Source organism: Chrysemys picta, chromosome 10, assembly GCF_011386835.1.
Source record: "Chrysemys picta bellii isolate R12L10 chromosome 10, ASM1138683v2, whole genome shotgun sequence".
In the NCBI taxonomy this organism is placed as follows: domain Eukaryota; kingdom Metazoa; phylum Chordata; order Testudines; family Emydidae; genus Chrysemys; species Chrysemys picta.
In genome coordinates, this window is record NC_088800.1 from 77603840 (window position 1) to 77622417 (window position 18578).

Here is an 18578-nt window from a genome sequence, read left to right on the forward strand (position 1 = left end):
TGTGTTTTTTTCATAACAATCCAAGAACAGTTTCCCAAACGTACACTTTTCTCCTCTTCAATACTTCACACTCCTTGTTTCACTACAGGAGGCAACTACCTCAGTCCAAAAAAGTGAGCTAAAACCATTGGACATATGTAGAGTTTTGTTGTGGAATGTTTTTTTTTAAAAAAAACATCTTGATTTCTCCTCCAACCAAGGAAATTCAGATGAGTGAAGAAGAGAAAGACCAAGGTTGAAGGTCAGAAGACAATTCTGCTCTCAGATTCAGAGACATTTTTGTTGCCACCTACCCACTTTATTAAAAAAGGGACCCAAGAATAGTCTTTGCTATAATCAACCCTGCAATCTGAAGTTACTTAAAAACAAAAATATTGCTAGCTAAAATATTCCTATAGCATCTCTCTTTACAGTAGGCAAGCACTGCTTAGATGCCTTCCCATTTCTGCATTATGGTATTGTGGTGCCCTACAGAACTAAGTATATTCAGTGAAGCAAAATGGTGTTTTCAAAGCCAAAGAGCGTGGCACAATGAGGTAGTTGAATCACTGCAGCTCCAGTCTAAGATGGCAGCAGAGAACACAGATGTTAAAATACACAGATCCACTCCACCATCATTCCAATTAGACAGCAAGTCACCCAAGTGCAGGTTAAGCAACGCAAAGGACACAAGTATCCTGCCAGTGTCTCCTCACACACTTGGTCCTATGTCGCACCTAAGCCATCTGTTGTCTACCAAGCATTTTAGATGGCTTCAGAAAGAGACACTGAACATTTCACTGAGTCCCAACAAAGGCAGGGTGCTGAGCTATCTGAACCACCGCTCCAATCCTATGTAGGATGGGATATTTTGTACAAAGTGGCACCCCAAGTACCTATCATTCAGCCACAGGCTAGAAGGCAGCGCTTGTGCCTCACCTGGGCAGCTCAGCCTGCGGCAGCGTGACCCTTCCAACCCGAGGAGCCATCTCCCCATCCCCTTTGGCAGCTGGGCCCGAGGGGCTGGTGTTTTACCCTCCCCCCAGAGGAAGGAGAGCTTCAGCTGCTCTCAAGCAACTCAGGGTCTGTGCTCATTGTTCCAGGGGCTAATCATTTCCTGCCTCTCTCCTGGGTGTGGGGGGGCGGCAGGGGAGAGAGAAGAGATGTATTATAGACTACAGGCAGAGAAGGCAACCTGCCCCATGGCTGATCTACCCCCCCGGGGGGGGCAGGATACCCTCCCCCACCTGCCCCAGGGCGGATCTACCCCATGGGAGGGGCAGGGCAGACACCGCCCCCCCCTCCGCGTGGATCTACCCCATGGAGTGGGGGAGGGGCAGCACACGCCAAGCCGGGGGTGTCTGAGGAGAAATTGACGAGATCCTCCCCCCACCGCCGGCCCCTCACCTGCTGGTACTCGGCGTCCTCCGGGCGGAAGTCGGCGCTGGCGGCCTCCCAGCGCAGGCTGAAGTGCGGCAGGCGGTGCAGGAGACTCACCCACCAGGGCGGCGAGTAGCTGACCCCCGCCATGCCCGGCCCTGCCGGCCGGCCGACCGCTCCCTCCGAGACCCGAGCCGCGGCCCCCGCCTCACCCGCAGCCGCCTGTCGCTGCCATGGGGGGGAAGGAAGCGCCGCCGGCTCCGCTCTCTCGCGCTGGCTCCCCCGAATCAGGCGGCCGGGCCCCCGCGGCTCCCGGGCGGCGCCCTCCCCCGCATGGCGGTACCGGCTGCGGCTCGGCCCAGGTGAGCGGCTGCCTCCCGTGCGAGCTCCGCGCTGCCAGCCCGGCCGCTCGCTCTTTGTTCGCGGAGACTCCCCCGCCTCCCCGGCTGGCCCCGCCCCCCCCGCTTCCCATTGGTGCCGCCCGCCGCCGGCCACGCCCCCGGGCGCCCTCCGTGTGACGAGTGTGCGGGGTCTCAGCCCGGGGGCGGGGGGTTCGGCCCAGGCCTGTGTCAGCGACAGGGCATTGCCCCATCATCACACCAGGTCACTGCCCCATCACGCCATTCCACTGCACTGCCCCACACCGCTGCACCATCATGCCACTACACTACACTATCGCCACCCTGCCAGTGCACCATCACGCCACATCATTGCACTACCACTGCACCATACTGCTGCACCATCATGCCACTCCGCTGCACCATCGCCACCCTGCCAGTGCACGGTCACACCACACCACCACATGCCACCACGCCACTCCACCATCATGAGGCACCATCACACCACTGCACTGCCACCACACACCATCCTGACACTGCATCACTATGCCACTGCACCGCCACATTGCTGCACCATCACATCACGTCACAACATGGCCACCATGCCAATGCATTATGATACCATGGCACTACTTGGCCACCACGCACCACCTCTTCACTGAACGACCACCACATACCCTCACACTGTGCATTGTCATGGCACTGCACCAACACCACACACGCCAAACCCTGCATCACCAACACAAGCTGTGATGCCACACACCTTCATGGTACTTCTACACCACCATAGGATATGCACCAACATGGGCCTGCACCAGTGTTCCCTCTAATTTTTCCCACCCATGTCAGAATGAATTTTGTTACATAACAAAATTCATGTGACAGGGTGGGGCCGAGGGGTTTGGAGGGGGCAGGAGGAAGGGGCTGAGGTAGAGGGTTGGAGTGCGAGGGGGTGACGGCTCCAGCTGGGGGTGCGGGCTCTGGGGTGGGGCCAGGGATGAGGGGCTTGGGGTGCAGTGGGGCTCCCTGGGGCTACGGTGGGGAGAGAGGACTCCTCCCAGCTCTCCCTCCCCGCAGCAGCAGCAGGTTCGGGGCTGGGTCAAGGCATCATGTCCCTGAACCATTATATGCCAAATACCATCATGACACTCTATCACAACCATTCACTGTTACTCCATATTACTCTGCAGATGTGCAAGCACCATCACCACCACGCTTCAGTGCGCCTTTCCACATCACCATGCCGCCGCCATTACATACCTGCAACTTCTCATCACATCATTAAGCTGCCACACAAGCCCGTGTGACATTACTTACTCATGTAATGCTGACATGTCTTTGACCTTGGCTTCTCTGACATATATACATAGCAATATATACTGAAAAAAAAACAACACAAAAAACAAAAACAAAAAAACTAAAACGCTACCCAAACAAGTTACTCCAGTGCACAAGTTTCTGCCCCAGGGAAGAGGATGAGAGAACAAACAACATGTCACAGATGTATAGTTACATTACTTAATGCACTACTGAAAGGCACTCAGATACTACCGTGATGAGCACAGCATAAGGAACCATGTAGAACAACAGGTGTTGCTATGAATCAGCATAAGGCACCATCATACGTTATGGAGAGCAATCATACCACTGTGCAACATTAAGCAATCTCCAGTTGTGGGATTATCACAAACACTCCACACCCATTCCAGAATTTTACTTTCTTCCCTAATGCCTCATCTACCAAAAAAAAAAAAAAAAAATCAGTTCCTAAACTCTCTAAATGGTCTACATTACAAAATGTAATGTCAGATTTTGAGAGGTATTTAGGCACCTAAATGTACCTAACTGCGTCTTCAAAGATCCACTAGATACCTAACCTATCCGCATCTTTAGGCACCTAAATACCTTTAAAAATTTGGTCCCAAGCACTCTGGGGCAGAGGCTGTCATGTAGTATATGTTTGTACAGAACCTAGCACAATGGGGCTCAACCTGGTTGACATCTTTAGTCATTACTGCTAGGTAAATATTGGAATAATAAAATCATCTAGTTATAGTTAAACCCCTGGTCAGCATATCAGCTAATTTGGTTCTTCACAATCATATTTGTGCACAATAACCTTTTGTACTACAGACAAGTCTAAAGAACAAATGTTTTAAAAGAGGAAGGATGGGGGGGGACAGTACAATTTCCAGAATGTGTGCAATAATCCTAGAAAGTGACAGAGAAAGCAAAAAAATTGAAAATTAACTCAGAAATTACAAATACATCTTTTGGCTAGCAGGTTATTTAACAGTGATAGCTAAATGTAGAGAAGCCATCCTCTGCATCTCTTCCCACATCTTTCCTCCTACTCCCAATCTCTCCTCTCTTGCCCCCAAAATCAAACCTGCACAGTGCAGCTGATGCCTAAACCCACCTCATTTTACTTCCATCTGGAGCTGAGCTCTCTGCACTGAGGGAAACTAAAAGACGCTTAGTCAGTTTCATTCTCTGTGCTAGGAGAGCTGTTCTTAAAACTCAACAGGAGCTAAAGTTAAACTGACTGTGCGCTCCTCATGTTCTACCAGAAGAAGCAATACCAAAGTGCTCAGTCCTCCCACCCTTCTTGGGCAAGAAACAAAAACACAATCTAAAATGGTTGTATTGATTTCTCACCTGCAGTGCTGGAATTGATATTTTTTCCCCCAAAAATAATCAATTTGAATTAGGTCAAAATTAGGGCTAACCTCTGCCAGATTCTCTAAGCAGAGTATTTGTATGTCAAGTTATTTGCCCCAGGTATGAAATTACAGATAGGAAAACAGTAGGAAAACAGTATTAGAATAATTAGATGGTCCTCAGAAGACAGAGAAGTTAGTAGTGAGATAGCTCAGGGATTGGATTCATGCCCAGTATCTGAATCAGTGTTGTTCAATATATTTATTAATGGTTTGAAGTGGAAAGTGGATAAACTGTTGATGAAGATTACTGACAATACAGAACTATTTCGTTTAGGAAAAACTATGGAGAATCATGAGTAACTTCAGATGGATCTAAGTACATTAGGGAACCGGGCAGCACTATGAAAGATGATTTTAAACTTTCATAACTGTAATGTAATTAATATATTGGGCCAAATAATCTAAACTGGTGCATGGTGAGGGGTTCTAAATTTGCAGGAGTGCCTGAGGAAAGAGAACCAGGAACATATGTGAGAAATTCAAAAGTAAAGAGGATTGGATAACTGTGATCTTTAAGAACAAGCTACCTAAGCTTGTTAAAGGTTAACCCAATCTCATGTTAATTGCTTGCAAGGATCAGTAAAGAATGTCCTTTTCCCTTAAATACAAATGTTGTACAGCTTTTCACATTCATGTAGGTATATTATCTAGAGGAGTATTCTCTAGTTAGTTAATGATAGAAGCAGAATAGTGAGCTTGATGGAGTAATACCCTGATCCACTTTGACAAATATGTTCAGTATTTATACTTTTTCAAATGTAATATAGAGCTTTTAGTGAGCAGCAGGTATAGTATGTCAAACATAATACAGACGAATAAATAAAGTCAACAGTTTTGTTTATTCCAAATTGAACAAGGAGTTAATAGCATACCTCGTGTGGTGTACAGAAATGCACCAATATGGAACAATGAAGACAAGAACTCCAAGGGTATAATCCTGATCCCCCATTAAAGTCAGAGGGCGTTTTAATGTTGACTCTAATGGGGGGGGGGTGTCAGGATTACATCCCAAGTATTTAGAAATAGGCAAGTGTAAAAAAGTATTAAGTCCCCATCCTACTTGTTTATTAGGGGTATTTATATGGCCCTCATCACTGTAGCATCTGAGCAACTCACAATCTTTAATGTCTTTCTCCTCACAACACCCCGTAAGGTAAAAAAGTACGGTCAGCCCCCTTTTCCAGATGGGAAACAGAGACACAGAAAGACTTACCCAGAGGAAGTCTGTAGCAGAGCAAGGACTTGAACCTGCTAGGTATCGTAAGTTCTCTCCTGAAAACATGTAAACATCTTAACTTTTGAAATTCATACCCACTTTTCTATCCTCCAAACCCATTCAAGAGTTTCTTTTTTTTTTTTATAGTCATAGATTCCAAGGCCAACACGAGCCATTTTGCTAATCTTGTCTGACTTGCTGTGAAACACAGGCCATAACACTTCCTCAAAATAATTTCTACAGCACATTCACTCATTCGGGTTCCCATTGTCTTTCCAGATCTTCCATTGATATGGGTGGGTTTCAGTCAGCCCTTTAACAACCCATTCATACTACCCCAGTCAGTTATGTGACACAAATACCTCATGTCTTCTGCTCTGCCCCAAGAGCAACTTTTAAACTTTCTAGCACCACTGGGTAACAAGCTCTAGTCAAGCAAGTCACTGCCATTAATATAATTAATAAAAATATTATAGAGGATTCCCACTTTGTCACATCTTTTCCCCTGACACAGAACCAAGCAGGGTCACTTTAACCAGTCACCCGGGAAGTTCAAACTCGTAGTTGTTATCACTGGATGCCCAAACCAATTTCCCATCCCCTTGGTAGCTGTCCTACTAGGCACTTTCAAGATTCTTACAGCAGAGTTTTCACAACGCAGGACACAGCAGTTTCACATTCTGCCTTAGGTCTTGAGATGACACTAGCAGCGTGCACATGACATGCTCTAGATCAAAAGGAATTATTGTGAAGAAGTTCTATGGCCTGTGTTTTACAAGTCAGACTAGATGATCACAATGGTCCCTTCTAGCTTCAGAATCTATGAATCCAAACAAATTTCTGGCATTCTTTTGGTTCTGATCCAAAGCTCATTGAAGTTAATGAAAAGATACAAATTACATGGGCTTTGAACTGGGCCCTTAATTTGATTTGGTGGACAATCAGTACATAAATCAGACCCTTGCATTAAATAAACCCCTAAGTATATTTAAGTACGAATTGACTCGATTATGCATAACACATCAGATCATGTGTTGTGCTCTTAACAGAGCCTTTAATACATTGTGACTTAACTAAGGTCTGCAACCTGATTAAGCTGGAGGGTCCTTTCACATTCTCTAACAAACACAAACACTATTTTTAGTTTCAAAAAGTAAGAAGTGGAGTGTATCCTCCTGGGAAATGTACTGAAAACTAAGTAAATTATCTGACTAGCTTCGGGACCTTGCAGTAAAGGGGGATGATAAATAACAAGCAGCCAGTGCTCTCAAGCAGGAACAATGGAAATCACAATTTCACTGGCCTCATTACAAAGACTGTATTGTTTTCTATGGAGATTAAAACTTGTAAAAAAAATTTTTTGTTGTTTTCCATTACAAAGGAATGTTCCCATATGTAAGTGAATTCTTACTGTAGAGAGGCACTTGGCCTATTATTATTATTGCAGGAGCTCTCAAACTTTTCTACACTACAGACCAAATTTTAATACAGAGATCATCTCATGCACCACCTGCCTCCCATTGGTAATCACATGAACAATGCATTCTCAGCTGTGACCGTAGAACATCCTTGTGGCAACACACATGAACTGATTACATGAAAGAGTGAACCTAACATGTTTTAAGTATAATTTATTGCAATTTAGCATCTGGAAAAAATAAAACAGCCAGCACCATGTGACCAACCAGTTTTTTTCATGAGCCACCAATAAGCATTCCACAGACCACAGTTTGAGAATCACTGGTCTATTTAAATAATTTAAGAATTGGGAGCCATTGTGACATAAGTCAAGCTACAAAATCTGTAAATAGCTTAGTTTCTCTATTTGAAAATGAGTATAATGCCTACAACTTTATCCTCTAAATACTAGCCGATGAGTATGGACCATGAATACCTTTATTTTCAGGAAGAGATTTTATCATGTTATCCAAATGCAATTTAGGATTTTAAAGTGTCTGCACCAGCATAGCTTATATAGATACGGAAAGCAAAAGACTAAAATGGGCTCTTTGAAAAACTAGGATAAAATGTTAGTTTCTGTAAATTTTTTGAAATATATAAAAAGAACATGAGTACTTGTGGCACCTTAGAGACTAACAAATGTATTAGAGCACATGAAAGCTTATGCTCTAATACATTTGTTAGTCTCTAAGGTGCCACAAATACTCCTGTTCTTTTTGCGGATACAGACTAACACGGCTGCTATTCTGAAACTTGAAATATATACTTGATTTTAATGTCTTTTTGCTGAGGAGGGGTGGACAAAAACAGTTTCTTTTTCTGCATAGACAAAAACAGTTTCAAGGAATCCTTATAATAAATGCTAAGCAAATTTTAAAACACAGAGGATTCAGGGCTACACATACAGTAGCATTGCTAAAAAAGGAATAACTTTGAACTATAAAAGCCCAGACCCTTCGGCCCTTTTGTAAGAAAAACTCTCATTTTCTTGCACAAGGACTGCAGGATTCTGGTCAACGTGTTTTGCTTAATTTTGTTTTGTTTTAAGTGCCATCAAGGAGGAGGCAGACATTATTTTGGATTCACACGTTCTAAGATTTTTCACCTTTAGTTCAACAAGCTACAATTGACAATCCTAGGACAAGGAGCTGACAGAGCTCACTGTGAAAGCTGGAAATATCCTCATGCAGGTAACCAGTGGCAAGGTATTTATGTCTCATAATTATAAGCTGAAATGCTCTTGATTGGAATCCGTCCTACAGATGTTTCTGCCCATAGACCGAAAAAAAATCTCTTCTGCATCCACCGAGCTCTCAGTCTCTCTGTCAGCAATAAATTGAACATAGAGCCATCAAAACAACATTGAGACCTAGTTTGACAGCACTGCTGTAAATCATTCCAAAGTGTTTCAGTCTGTTTGAATTACAACAAGCTGAATACAATTAAGTAAGAGTATAAATGACAGAATAACAATAGTATCATCTCGGGGCACTTCATGAGGGTCAAAGTGGTGTACAGGCTGGAGCTCCTGCAGGCTGAAGAATGGTAGTGAACATGCCTCACCTGCAGTTATATGCTACAGGAGAGAACTGGACATAAAGACATGGGAACGAGGGCTGGGTTAAAAGGAACAAAGAGGTATCAATGCTTTGAAGCTGCCTCACAAAATCAATAACAGGTGTAAGGGAAAATATAATGCAGAGAAAAAGATGCACTCTTTAATCTAGGACAGTCGCTCTCAACTGTTCCAGATTACCCCTTTCAGGTCTGATTTGTCTTGCGTACCCCCAAGTTTCACCTCACTTAAAAACTACTTGCTTACAAAATCAGGCTTAAAAATACAAAAAAAAAAGTGTCACAGCACAGTAATACTGAAAAATGGCTGACTTTCTCATTTTTACCATATAATTATAAAATAAATCATTTGGAATATAAATATTGTACTTACATTTCAGTGTATAGTTTATAGCGCACTGTCTGTAATATGAAATTTTAATTTGTACTGACTTCGCTAGTGCTTTTTATGTAGCCTGCTGTAAAAGTAAGCAAATATCTAGATGAGTGGATGTACCCCCGGAAGACCTCTGCGTACCCCCAGGAGTATGTGTACCCCTGGTTGAGAACCACTGATCTAGGAAGTAGAGATCAAGTACAGTATTTAATACTAGGCGTATTTTCTATTATAGAGGAGTTACGGTATATCCTGTGATTGAAGGCAGAAGGGACTCTGATCTCTTAGCAATTTTGCATCTCTTACGTGAGCCTATTTAGGTAATTCTTGCTTACATGAAAACCGATGGCTGTTGGCCCCCATTGATTAGATTTTAGTGGCCTCTTCCCTGCCCCAATTTTTTCTTTTTAAAAGGGTATCTCTCCCACTATCACCAAAACAAATGAACAAAATAACCACAATAGCCAGGATATATTTAGGAATAGAAGACGCAAGTAAATCACCTTAACATAAAAAAAGTTCCGCAATCAGTTGGAGCCAACTTCAAATGTCATCTTGTTAGATGGCAATCCTGCTGAAAAAATGGTCCTTAAGAGATTTAGTTACTTACAATTTGCTAATGTGCAGCAGTAGCAACATATTTTGTAATTCATTAGCTTTGTTAAAGATTCACCAGATACAATCAGTCAATCAATCAATAAAAGGAATGGATTTCCAAAATGAAAGGTATTGAAGAGATGGTGAGATTAAGGCCAATTTAAACCTGCAAAACAAGACATGCAACAGGGTGGCCCACTTCAGCCCACGATATAGTTGGAAAAACAGCAAATAGACCTAGTAAATGTAAAAGCACTTACTCTTCACAGGACTCTCTTGACAGTCAGTCAGCCAAACCATTCATACATTTTTCTTTACTTATTCAATGTAATTCTTTCTGGTTGTGCTATAGAAGCATATTATGCAACAAGTAGGCCCACACCCCTGGATGTTATGTTTTGAGTTTGGATAATTCAGACTATATCATGCTGTGAAGCCCACACTAGCTTATTGTTTATCAGATCTTGCATGTGGTAGAAAAGATTTTTCCCCACATACAGATTTTTTTTTAAATGCAGGCTTGTACTGTGACTAATGCTAGGAGGTCATCTTATGACCCTTTTGATGCTGGGGGCTAAACTACAGGACATCAGTGAGAGGTCAGTATGACATATGTATCTCAGCAGCATTTCTGCAATCCTACTCCATTCATCTTGGGAAATGCTAGGATGCCACCTTCTAGTTATGCAAAATCCAAACTGAGTTTGCCCTTGCCCCTCCACAAATTATATGCCCTATATCAAGCCAGGACCTTCTCGCCTGCTGAGTCAAATTGTGTGCCTGGGGTCAGGGCCGGGAAACTGTAGGATTCCACTCACTGAGCTTCCTCTGCATTTTTCTGTTGAGCGGAAAAACCAACTAACCAACCACTACCCAGAGGCTGGTCCCCAAGCCCCACAGATCATCCTGTGCCTCCATATTAGCCCTGGGTCTCCTACTCCCTCCAATGAAGCCACACTGCCAGGGCTTTCCCCTGCTGGTGGCTACCCCTCAGCCCATCCTCCCTTAAGGGGAGTTCCCCAGCATGGAGGAGGGAAGGGCTGAAGTAAGTAATACATGGCTACAGGGCTTTCCTCTCTTAACTGCAGTTATCATGGTCATCTCACCCCTGGCACTGGTTGATTTTCCTTCTTCATTTAGTGGCATCTAGGCTCTCCCTATTTTCCATGGGACTCTTCACTAAGTCGCTCTTTTCAGCAAAAAACAGAGACACCCACAGCCCAATTCCTTCTCCCTTACCTCCCAACACACTTTAAATATCCAGAAATGATGGGGATGAAGGCAGATGAACCCCAAATCTTTGGGATTCTTATTCCTGCCTGCTTTCTAGCAGACTGCGGAGCCTACTGCTAAGTGTATTCTTCTGTGCATTTCCACCATTGCCTGGTCTTAAAGCAGAGCGCTCCATGGTTCTGGTGAATCTAGATTACTCCTGCAGGCATTCTGCGCCCCAAAATTAAAAATTCTGCACCCAAAAATTAAAAATTCTGCACACAATATTTTAAAATTCTGCTAATTTTATTTGTCAAAACACTACATAATCATGCCAGTTTCAATTATTTTGGTAATTTATTTCAAAATACCTGTCAGCAAGTATGTCTGTAACAATACAGACACCCACAACAATTCCCCCAGAAGTAGAAAGTTAAAGAAACCCCTATGACAACCTAGTTCCTGTTCTCTGCCTCCTCCCCGAGCCCAAACAGGGGCCAGACACGCACAACCCCTTTCCCACCCAGAATCCAGCCATGCCCCCATGCCAATACACCTGAACCCCCTACCTCCCAGAGCCCAGTCACAGGGTCCCCTCAGCTCAGATAACCACACCCCCTCCCCACAGAGTCCAGCCAAGGGCCTTTCTTGCCCAGACACCTGCCCCTTCCCTCCCAGAGCCCAACCATGGCCCCCCCAGCCCAGACACCCGCCCCGTTACCCCTCAGAGCCCAGGGATCCAGAGGGTGAAACAGCCTGATGCTGGGTCTTGGGCTTGTGTGGAGTTTCCTGTGCGCTGCCATCTCCCTCCGTCAGAGTGTGCGGGGAACTGCAGCTGCTGGGAACCCTCTAATTCCCTCCCCTCCACCGGCAGTGTCTTCTATGTGTGAGCTGGGCTCTGCTGGGTCCAGCGGTCCCTAGTGATGGCCAGCAGCACTGAAGCCATTTCTCTGGGGGGAAAGGAAATTCTGTATGCACAACATCAATTTCTGCAAATTCTGCATTGCGCAGTGGCGCAGAATTCCCCCAGGAGTAATCCAGGCCCAGGTTAGTCTTAATCCACCCATAATAGGAAAGGAGACTACTGAGAGGTCAGTCCACTTCTGTAAGCGTCAAGTACCCAGGAAACCTGTACACTTCATCTTTCTCTGCTTACAGTAAGTGCTTCATGCAGTTAGTTGGCTTGAAGTTTCTTTTTAGTCTTACACTTGAATTTTATGCCACAACACAGAAAGAGATACAGATTAAACTTCTTGTTGGCTGCATAAAGCAGGAAAATCTGAGGCAGTGGCAGTTTTGGTTGTAACAGTACGTTTTCAGGAATCTTCTTTTCAACAGAACACCAGAAACAAATATGTGACATATGAATTTATCATCTCTGTCAATTCCACTTGTGCTTTAGACAGAGTCAAAGAATGTCTTTCATACTTAATTCCCCTCCACTCCCCACTCACAAACTCTACCCCACTCCCATCTTCACTTTTCCACCACTCCATCTCCTCATTTGTCCTGTGGAACATAAAAAGAGGGACTAGGCACACCTGGTGTAGCAAAAAGAACAGGAGTACTTAGAGTACTTAGAGACTAACAGATTTGTTAGTCTCTAAGGTGCCACAAGTACTCCTGTTCTTTTTGCGGATACAGACTAACACGGCTGCTACTCTGAAACCTGGTGTAGCAAGACAACCTTTGGCAAAGGGTTGAACAATGACCCAACTGAAAATATAGTGACCACATCTTTAATGCATTATGAGTTAGGGTAATAACACAATCAGAGGCAGTTACTGATGCAATTATGCATGAACAATTAATTTATAAACAAACTTTATTTATAAAGTTCAATAATTAGAGGATAATATATAACAATTGATTTTAAATCCAAAAGATCTCAGTATAAATTATGTACAACATTTGCACAGTTCTAAATAAAATATTAAAAAGATCATAAAATATATTTGCTCTTCCTAGTGTTCCAAGGTTAATACATTTACATTTAATCTACATTAAAAACTGCTTTTTGTCTGAAATTCTTTTTTTAATTCTATGCAGAATACAACAAACATATCAGGCCTAGATGCCACGTTTAAAATGTATTTACAAGCATAGGCACTTCAGGACTAAGAAGAAAATGGAGGAGACGTAGTCTCAAGAAAGTTTGTATTCTGAATCAACATGCAAACACACACACACACACACACACACACACACACACACACACACGTCCATTTTGTCTTCCAATAGATTTAAAATGGGCAACACTGGCACAGAGAGCACTTCTATAACAGCAAAATGGAAAATTTGCAATTAGATTAGATAGGTTATAATGGAGTTTAATTTTCATTCAGGCCTTGAAGCCCTTACGAGGTTATCAGTGCCTTCTGCAGTGAACATTTATTTCTCAGAACCTGAATGAGTTTTTATAGGAACTGTGTCTAGACAGGCCTGAGCTACGCTGATTTTCATTTCCTGGTCTCCATGGTGGGTTTGTAGGGAGAAAGAGGATGTAGGGTTGTGATCTACTTTGAGAATATTCCTTCCTTCAAGCCTCCTCTCAGGTTTTTGTTACTGACACTCAGAGATAGATAGGAATAAAATAAAGCTTGCAATGTTAGTCAGTGTTTATATATTGCTTTCAATGTATTCCTTTAATAAATAAAATAAAATAAAATAAAAGCAACAGTAAAAGCTACTAATATTGTAGCTTTTTCCCTTCTGCCCATATCAAGTCAGGGCTCTGATATAAAATGAGTGCAGTTACTTTCCAAACTAAGAGCTGAGCAGGAGTGCAGTACTCAAGGGAACATCATTTTTTTGACAGCTCAGATTTCAAACTTTAAATTAGTCTCCCCCAGACACATTTTGATTTGTCCCACCCCACACAAAGTTGTGTCTCCTTTACCCCGAACTCACTCTGTGCCTCAGAGAGATATTCCCTCCACTCTATCCTGGAACTTGTCTGCTGATGCTATTACTGACTGCAAATATCCTTTTAAAATGATTCACTGCTTAGTGAAAATGAAAGCCTCTCTGCTCTGTATCTGGTTCCTAATGCTTTGTTATATAGCTCTTTATTACTGCCTACTATTTTAAGAGAGTATTCTATCCATTATATTCATCATCCAAGTATCTCCCCACAGAGTAGAGGCTGGGAAGCCATTCTGGTCCAGTCTTGGCCCTAGCACAAGCCATGTACCACACACTATCCCCTTAATCTGTCAGAGCCCTGAGCTCTTTCTAGTCTCTACAGGCATATCCATGACACTTAACACAGTTTAAGACCTAAGATTTTAGACATAAGCAACTTTTACAGACCTACCACCATTTTAACTAGCTGACAATCTCTCTCATAGTTTATGTGACTGTTTCAGAAAAGAAGGAAAACGTCTTCCTTCAGCTTCGGCCAAGAGAATTGTTTTTCTCCCATCCCCCTCATGATAATCACGTGACTGCAGTAACAGCAGGAATACCCTATCCAATGGGCGTGTAAATGACATTCTACAGATGCACTGGGTATAGAGAGCTCCCAACAACTGCCTCTGGAAATAGTGCAGACAGCATTTCCACTGATGGAATTATCAGCTGCATTGTCCTGCAGCCATCCAGTTTCCTCTTTGGCTGCAAGTACTGGCATGAACTCTGATAAACCTCAGATAAAGTACAGTCTCAGTCCCCTGATTGCAATGAAGAAATGACTTATTAGTATTCCACATAACAATGCTGACTGACTTTTAATTTAAAAAAGAGAAGGAGGGAGAGAATGAGATAAAAATCTTATACCTAGAAGTGTGGTTTGGGTGTACAAGGGACTCAAGAACTCCTGGATGACATCCTTAGCAAGCAGCTACTAAATGCAGTGTTAGCCCTCTACTCGGGAGAATGGGTGGACTCCCTAAGAATCCTACTGAGTTATTGAACATATGTACAGAACTGAAACATCCGATTGCTTTCTGATGTATGCGACATCTATTTGCACTCCTGCTCAATCAACACTGAATGAAGGAGCATTTAAAAGTATATTTTCTTTAGTTACAGTCAGCATTAGAATGCAATATTCCTTTTCACTCCCCACAAACTGCACTTGTGTTTAAGCCGTCCTGTGAATTATTGACAGCTCATTTCTCTGCCACTATGGAGGAAAGATGGGACAAGGTTAGGTAGAGGACTGAGAATCAAGAGAGCAACAGATTTCCGGTGTGGCCCTGGGTAGGTCACTTAACCACTCTGTGCCACAGTTTCTTGATAATAATCTTTACCTCCTTCACAAGGGTGCAAAATTCATTAATGTTTATAAACCATGTTGAGAACCTCAGATAGAAGATGACATGCAGGGGAAAAATAATATCAGATTTTAAAATACAGCAGTGTTCAACAGATTGAGCCATCTGTATAGATGACATTTCAAACATTGAAAAGGACAGTAAGCTAAAACAGAATATATAGTGTATTTCCTCTGTGAAATATTTTCACACATTAAAGATAACTTTGCACAATCCACTTGTGGTTCTGCTTTGCTCCACTTACATATCATAAACACAAAGGTATCCCTCACACAACACTCCCCACCATTATGCATTCTCTCCATGGATACTATTATAGTAAATGTAATGGGTTACATGGTTACATATTTCACATACAATGCAGTAAACAATACGTACTATAAAACACATACTTGGTAAATGCAATAATTTAAGTTCAACTGCAGACACACTTATGGCATTATATACTTATGACAAAGATAGCTTTCTAAAAGCCTTAAACTAAGTTCTGCACATAATGGATATATTTAGCACAAAAAAATAAAATTAAGTACCTATTAAATAAATAGAGCGGATCTTATGGCATGGTTTCACTTAGCACACAGAAGCTGATGATCACAAACATGCATTCGAGAACACTGTGCATGCATCCTCTTGCCCAATGCGTGCAGTTCCTTCCTATATCTATTTTCATCTCTTGTAGCCACATCTACTCTACATTAAAGTCAATGGGACTACTCACATGAGTAAAAACTGGACAAGAGTTGCAGGATTGGGGCTCTAGATTGTAAACTCTTTAGGGCAAGGACCTTCTCTTCTTTCCTGACTGTGAAGCATTATGCACATCAACAGCACTGTAAGGATCCTGCTGATGCACAACTATTGAACAGTGTAACCCCCCCATTCTAAATACAATAAGAACAGAAAAGAAATACAGTAATGAGGTTAGAGAGATCCAGTCAGTAGAGAGCTTATATAAAACTGAATGATTTTTCATGGCTGAAATAACAATGGCTTTAAGGTGACAGTGCCCCTTTTAACCCTCTACTTGCTTTATCTTGCCAGAAAGAAGAAAACATTTTTCTTTTGTTTGTGAGCCAGGCCTGCAAACGGGAGTGAGACGAACCCCTCCCCGAACCTAGAAGTGGGAGTAATTTTTCTTCACCAGCAGGGATGGAGAGACTACATTATCATCCGAATCGTCTGAGTGAGCCTCATCCAAAGGCGGAGAGAATGTGGGCTGCAACTGGTCCTGGGAGGACAAGACTGAAATAACCACAAAGAAGACAGGAGCATCAATAAACATCATTGACAAAACCAGGCCCTTGTGGGAAGTGTAATATCTCTGGGCCATTGGGTTACCACAGTGACCTACTGTTAAGAATAATTCTGTTCCCTCTTTTCCTGCATACAACTCTTTCCTCTCCCCTTTCCTGAAAGAGCATGGCAAGCATTAAACTGACATACTGACAATGCTTGATTTGTCTTATTGTCACGAAATCTTCTCAAATGGTTACACACCATAAAGTAAAGCAATTTGAGACCGAAGTCATCTCACATCATAAAAACAGATATTTATTAGCAGGCTAGAAAAGGAAAAATTGACCCAAGCAAGATCAAGTTAAGTGGAAATGTCATGGAGAGGCCTTCAGACAGTCATGCATAAAGAAATGGGAGACAGATGGCTGAGGACAACGATTGTTGACTTGCAATGCACTATAAAGTACCATACATAAATATGTTGGTACAGCATGTAAATATTAACAACTAAAAACTGTCACCAGAATATGTTTTATCTTTTTAAAAAATTATATATTTTTTTGGATGAATGGAGGAAGGTCCTTCACTTAACTTGATGGCATTCTTCTACAGACTCTCAGAAAGAAAGAAAAGTACTAAGAATGTTGCGGGGGGGGGGAGGGAGGAAACAGACATGCACGCAGCGCCCATGGAACGGGAGACCCTGGCATGGGGGGAGAAGACACACAGAGCCCCTGTGAGAGGTGGCTGGAGGATTGGACAATTTCCCTGAAATAGAGGGGGATGGGAAGGTGGCACACAGGGACTTTGTGTGTGGTGATGGTGGTGGTGGTGGGACTGGAGGAAAGCAAGGCTCTTCTGGTGTGTGTGCAATGTGTTCAGACTACAGAAGCTATGTAGTGTGCACCTCTGCCCCCAGTTAAATGCACCTATATACATTCTGTGTGGACTGCTGCTGAAAAGATGAGGGAAGATTTTCAGAAAAATGATTTATGAACTAATAGCACTGCGGATAGGAGCAAATAAAGGGAACTCTCAGAAGCTGACATAGGCCTGGTCCCCACTTAGTCCGGACTTCGGACTAAGGTACGCAAATTCAGCTACGTTAATAATGTAGCTGAATTCGAAGTACCTTAGTCCGAACTTACCGCGGTCCAGACGCGGCCGGAAGTCTCCCCCCGTCGACGCCGCGTTCTCCTCTCGGCGAGCTGGAGTACCGGCGCCGACTGTGAGCACTTCCGGGATCGATCCGGGATCGATTTATCGCGTCTTAACCAGACGCGATAAATCGATCCCAGAACATCGATGGCGTGCCGCCGGACCAGCCGGTAAGTGAAGACTAGGCCATAGTAATGAAAAGATGCGACTCCCACAATAAACTGCTTGTTTCTAAACGGTCAGTCTTTGCCTCTCTAATAAGACATACTTGATCCATTAACCTGGTAACTTTGCTGGTACATACTATCTTGCTCTTTTTCCACCCTTTTTGTCCTCCTTTTAGGATTTAGGCTCTTTGGGGCAAGAACTCTTAAGTCTGTGTTTGTACAGAGCTTAGCCAAATAGGGTCCTTATTCTGATTGGGGTCTTTGGGCAGTATTGCAATACAAATAAATAATAATCACTGCTAAGCTGCTTGAGTTAGTTTAGCTGTGTTCCGAGAGTCCATTATATACTACTACAGAGATGGGAAGAGATGCCACTCTAGTTAAATCATGAAGCCAGAAATGCAGAGCTCCACCCTGAGATGGAGAAGGAAGTTATAAACCAATGAGTTTCACATATTGTGGTTGTCACCCCTATCTGTCCAACTTTATGGGAAGGAACAAATGTGACTGAACAAGTAGGATCTTATTGAATACATTTAAAAATCGGTCTCCAAAGACTGCTTATCTTCAGAAAGTTCTGGACTTGAAATAGTTACAGAAGTCACATGAAGTGAAGGCCTTGAATAAAATACCACTTATTTTAGCATTTTCCACACAGTGGAGTTTTACCCCTCTATGGCTCAATCTAGTTTTTCAAAGAGAAGGTTAAGAGGGGACTTCATTAAAGTTTATAAACTAAATACCTATATGGGGAACAAAAAATTGATAATGATCTCTTTAGCCTACAAGACAAAAGAACCAATGGTTGGAAGTTAAAGCTAAACAATTTCAGACTAGAAATAAGGCACACATTATTAACTGAGGGTAATTAGCCATTGTA

At 42.9% G+C, this 18578-nt stretch overlaps 2 protein-coding genes across 10 annotated transcripts in view; both read right to left on the minus strand.

The window, feature by feature from the left end:
* The window catches only part of TTYH3 (tweety family member 3), a 95574-nt gene extending 93765 nt beyond the window's left edge, over nucleotides 1–1809 (minus strand). For 2 of the 3 annotated variants that reach the window (XM_005289105.5, XM_008164708.4), the window contains exon 1: nucleotides 1387–1809. In XM_005289105.5, the coding sequence (XP_005289162.2) occupies nucleotides 1387–1509 (123 nt within the window). In that variant the 5' untranslated portion in view covers nucleotides 1510–1809. The remainder of the gene's footprint in view (nucleotides 1–1386) is intronic. The other variant, XM_005289106.5, reaches the window with a different exon arrangement.
* A 10855-nt stretch (nucleotides 1810–12664) lies between these two features.
* The window catches only part of IQCE (IQ motif containing E), a 46499-nt gene continuing 40585 nt past the window's right edge, over nucleotides 12665–18578 (minus strand). For all 7 annotated transcript variants that reach the window (XM_065560137.1, XM_065560135.1, XM_024102303.3 and 4 more), the window contains one exon: nucleotides 12665–16379. In XM_065560137.1, the coding sequence (XP_065416209.1) occupies nucleotides 16252–16379 (128 nt within the window). In that variant the 3' untranslated portion in view covers nucleotides 12665–16251. The remainder of the gene's footprint in view (nucleotides 16380–18578) is intronic.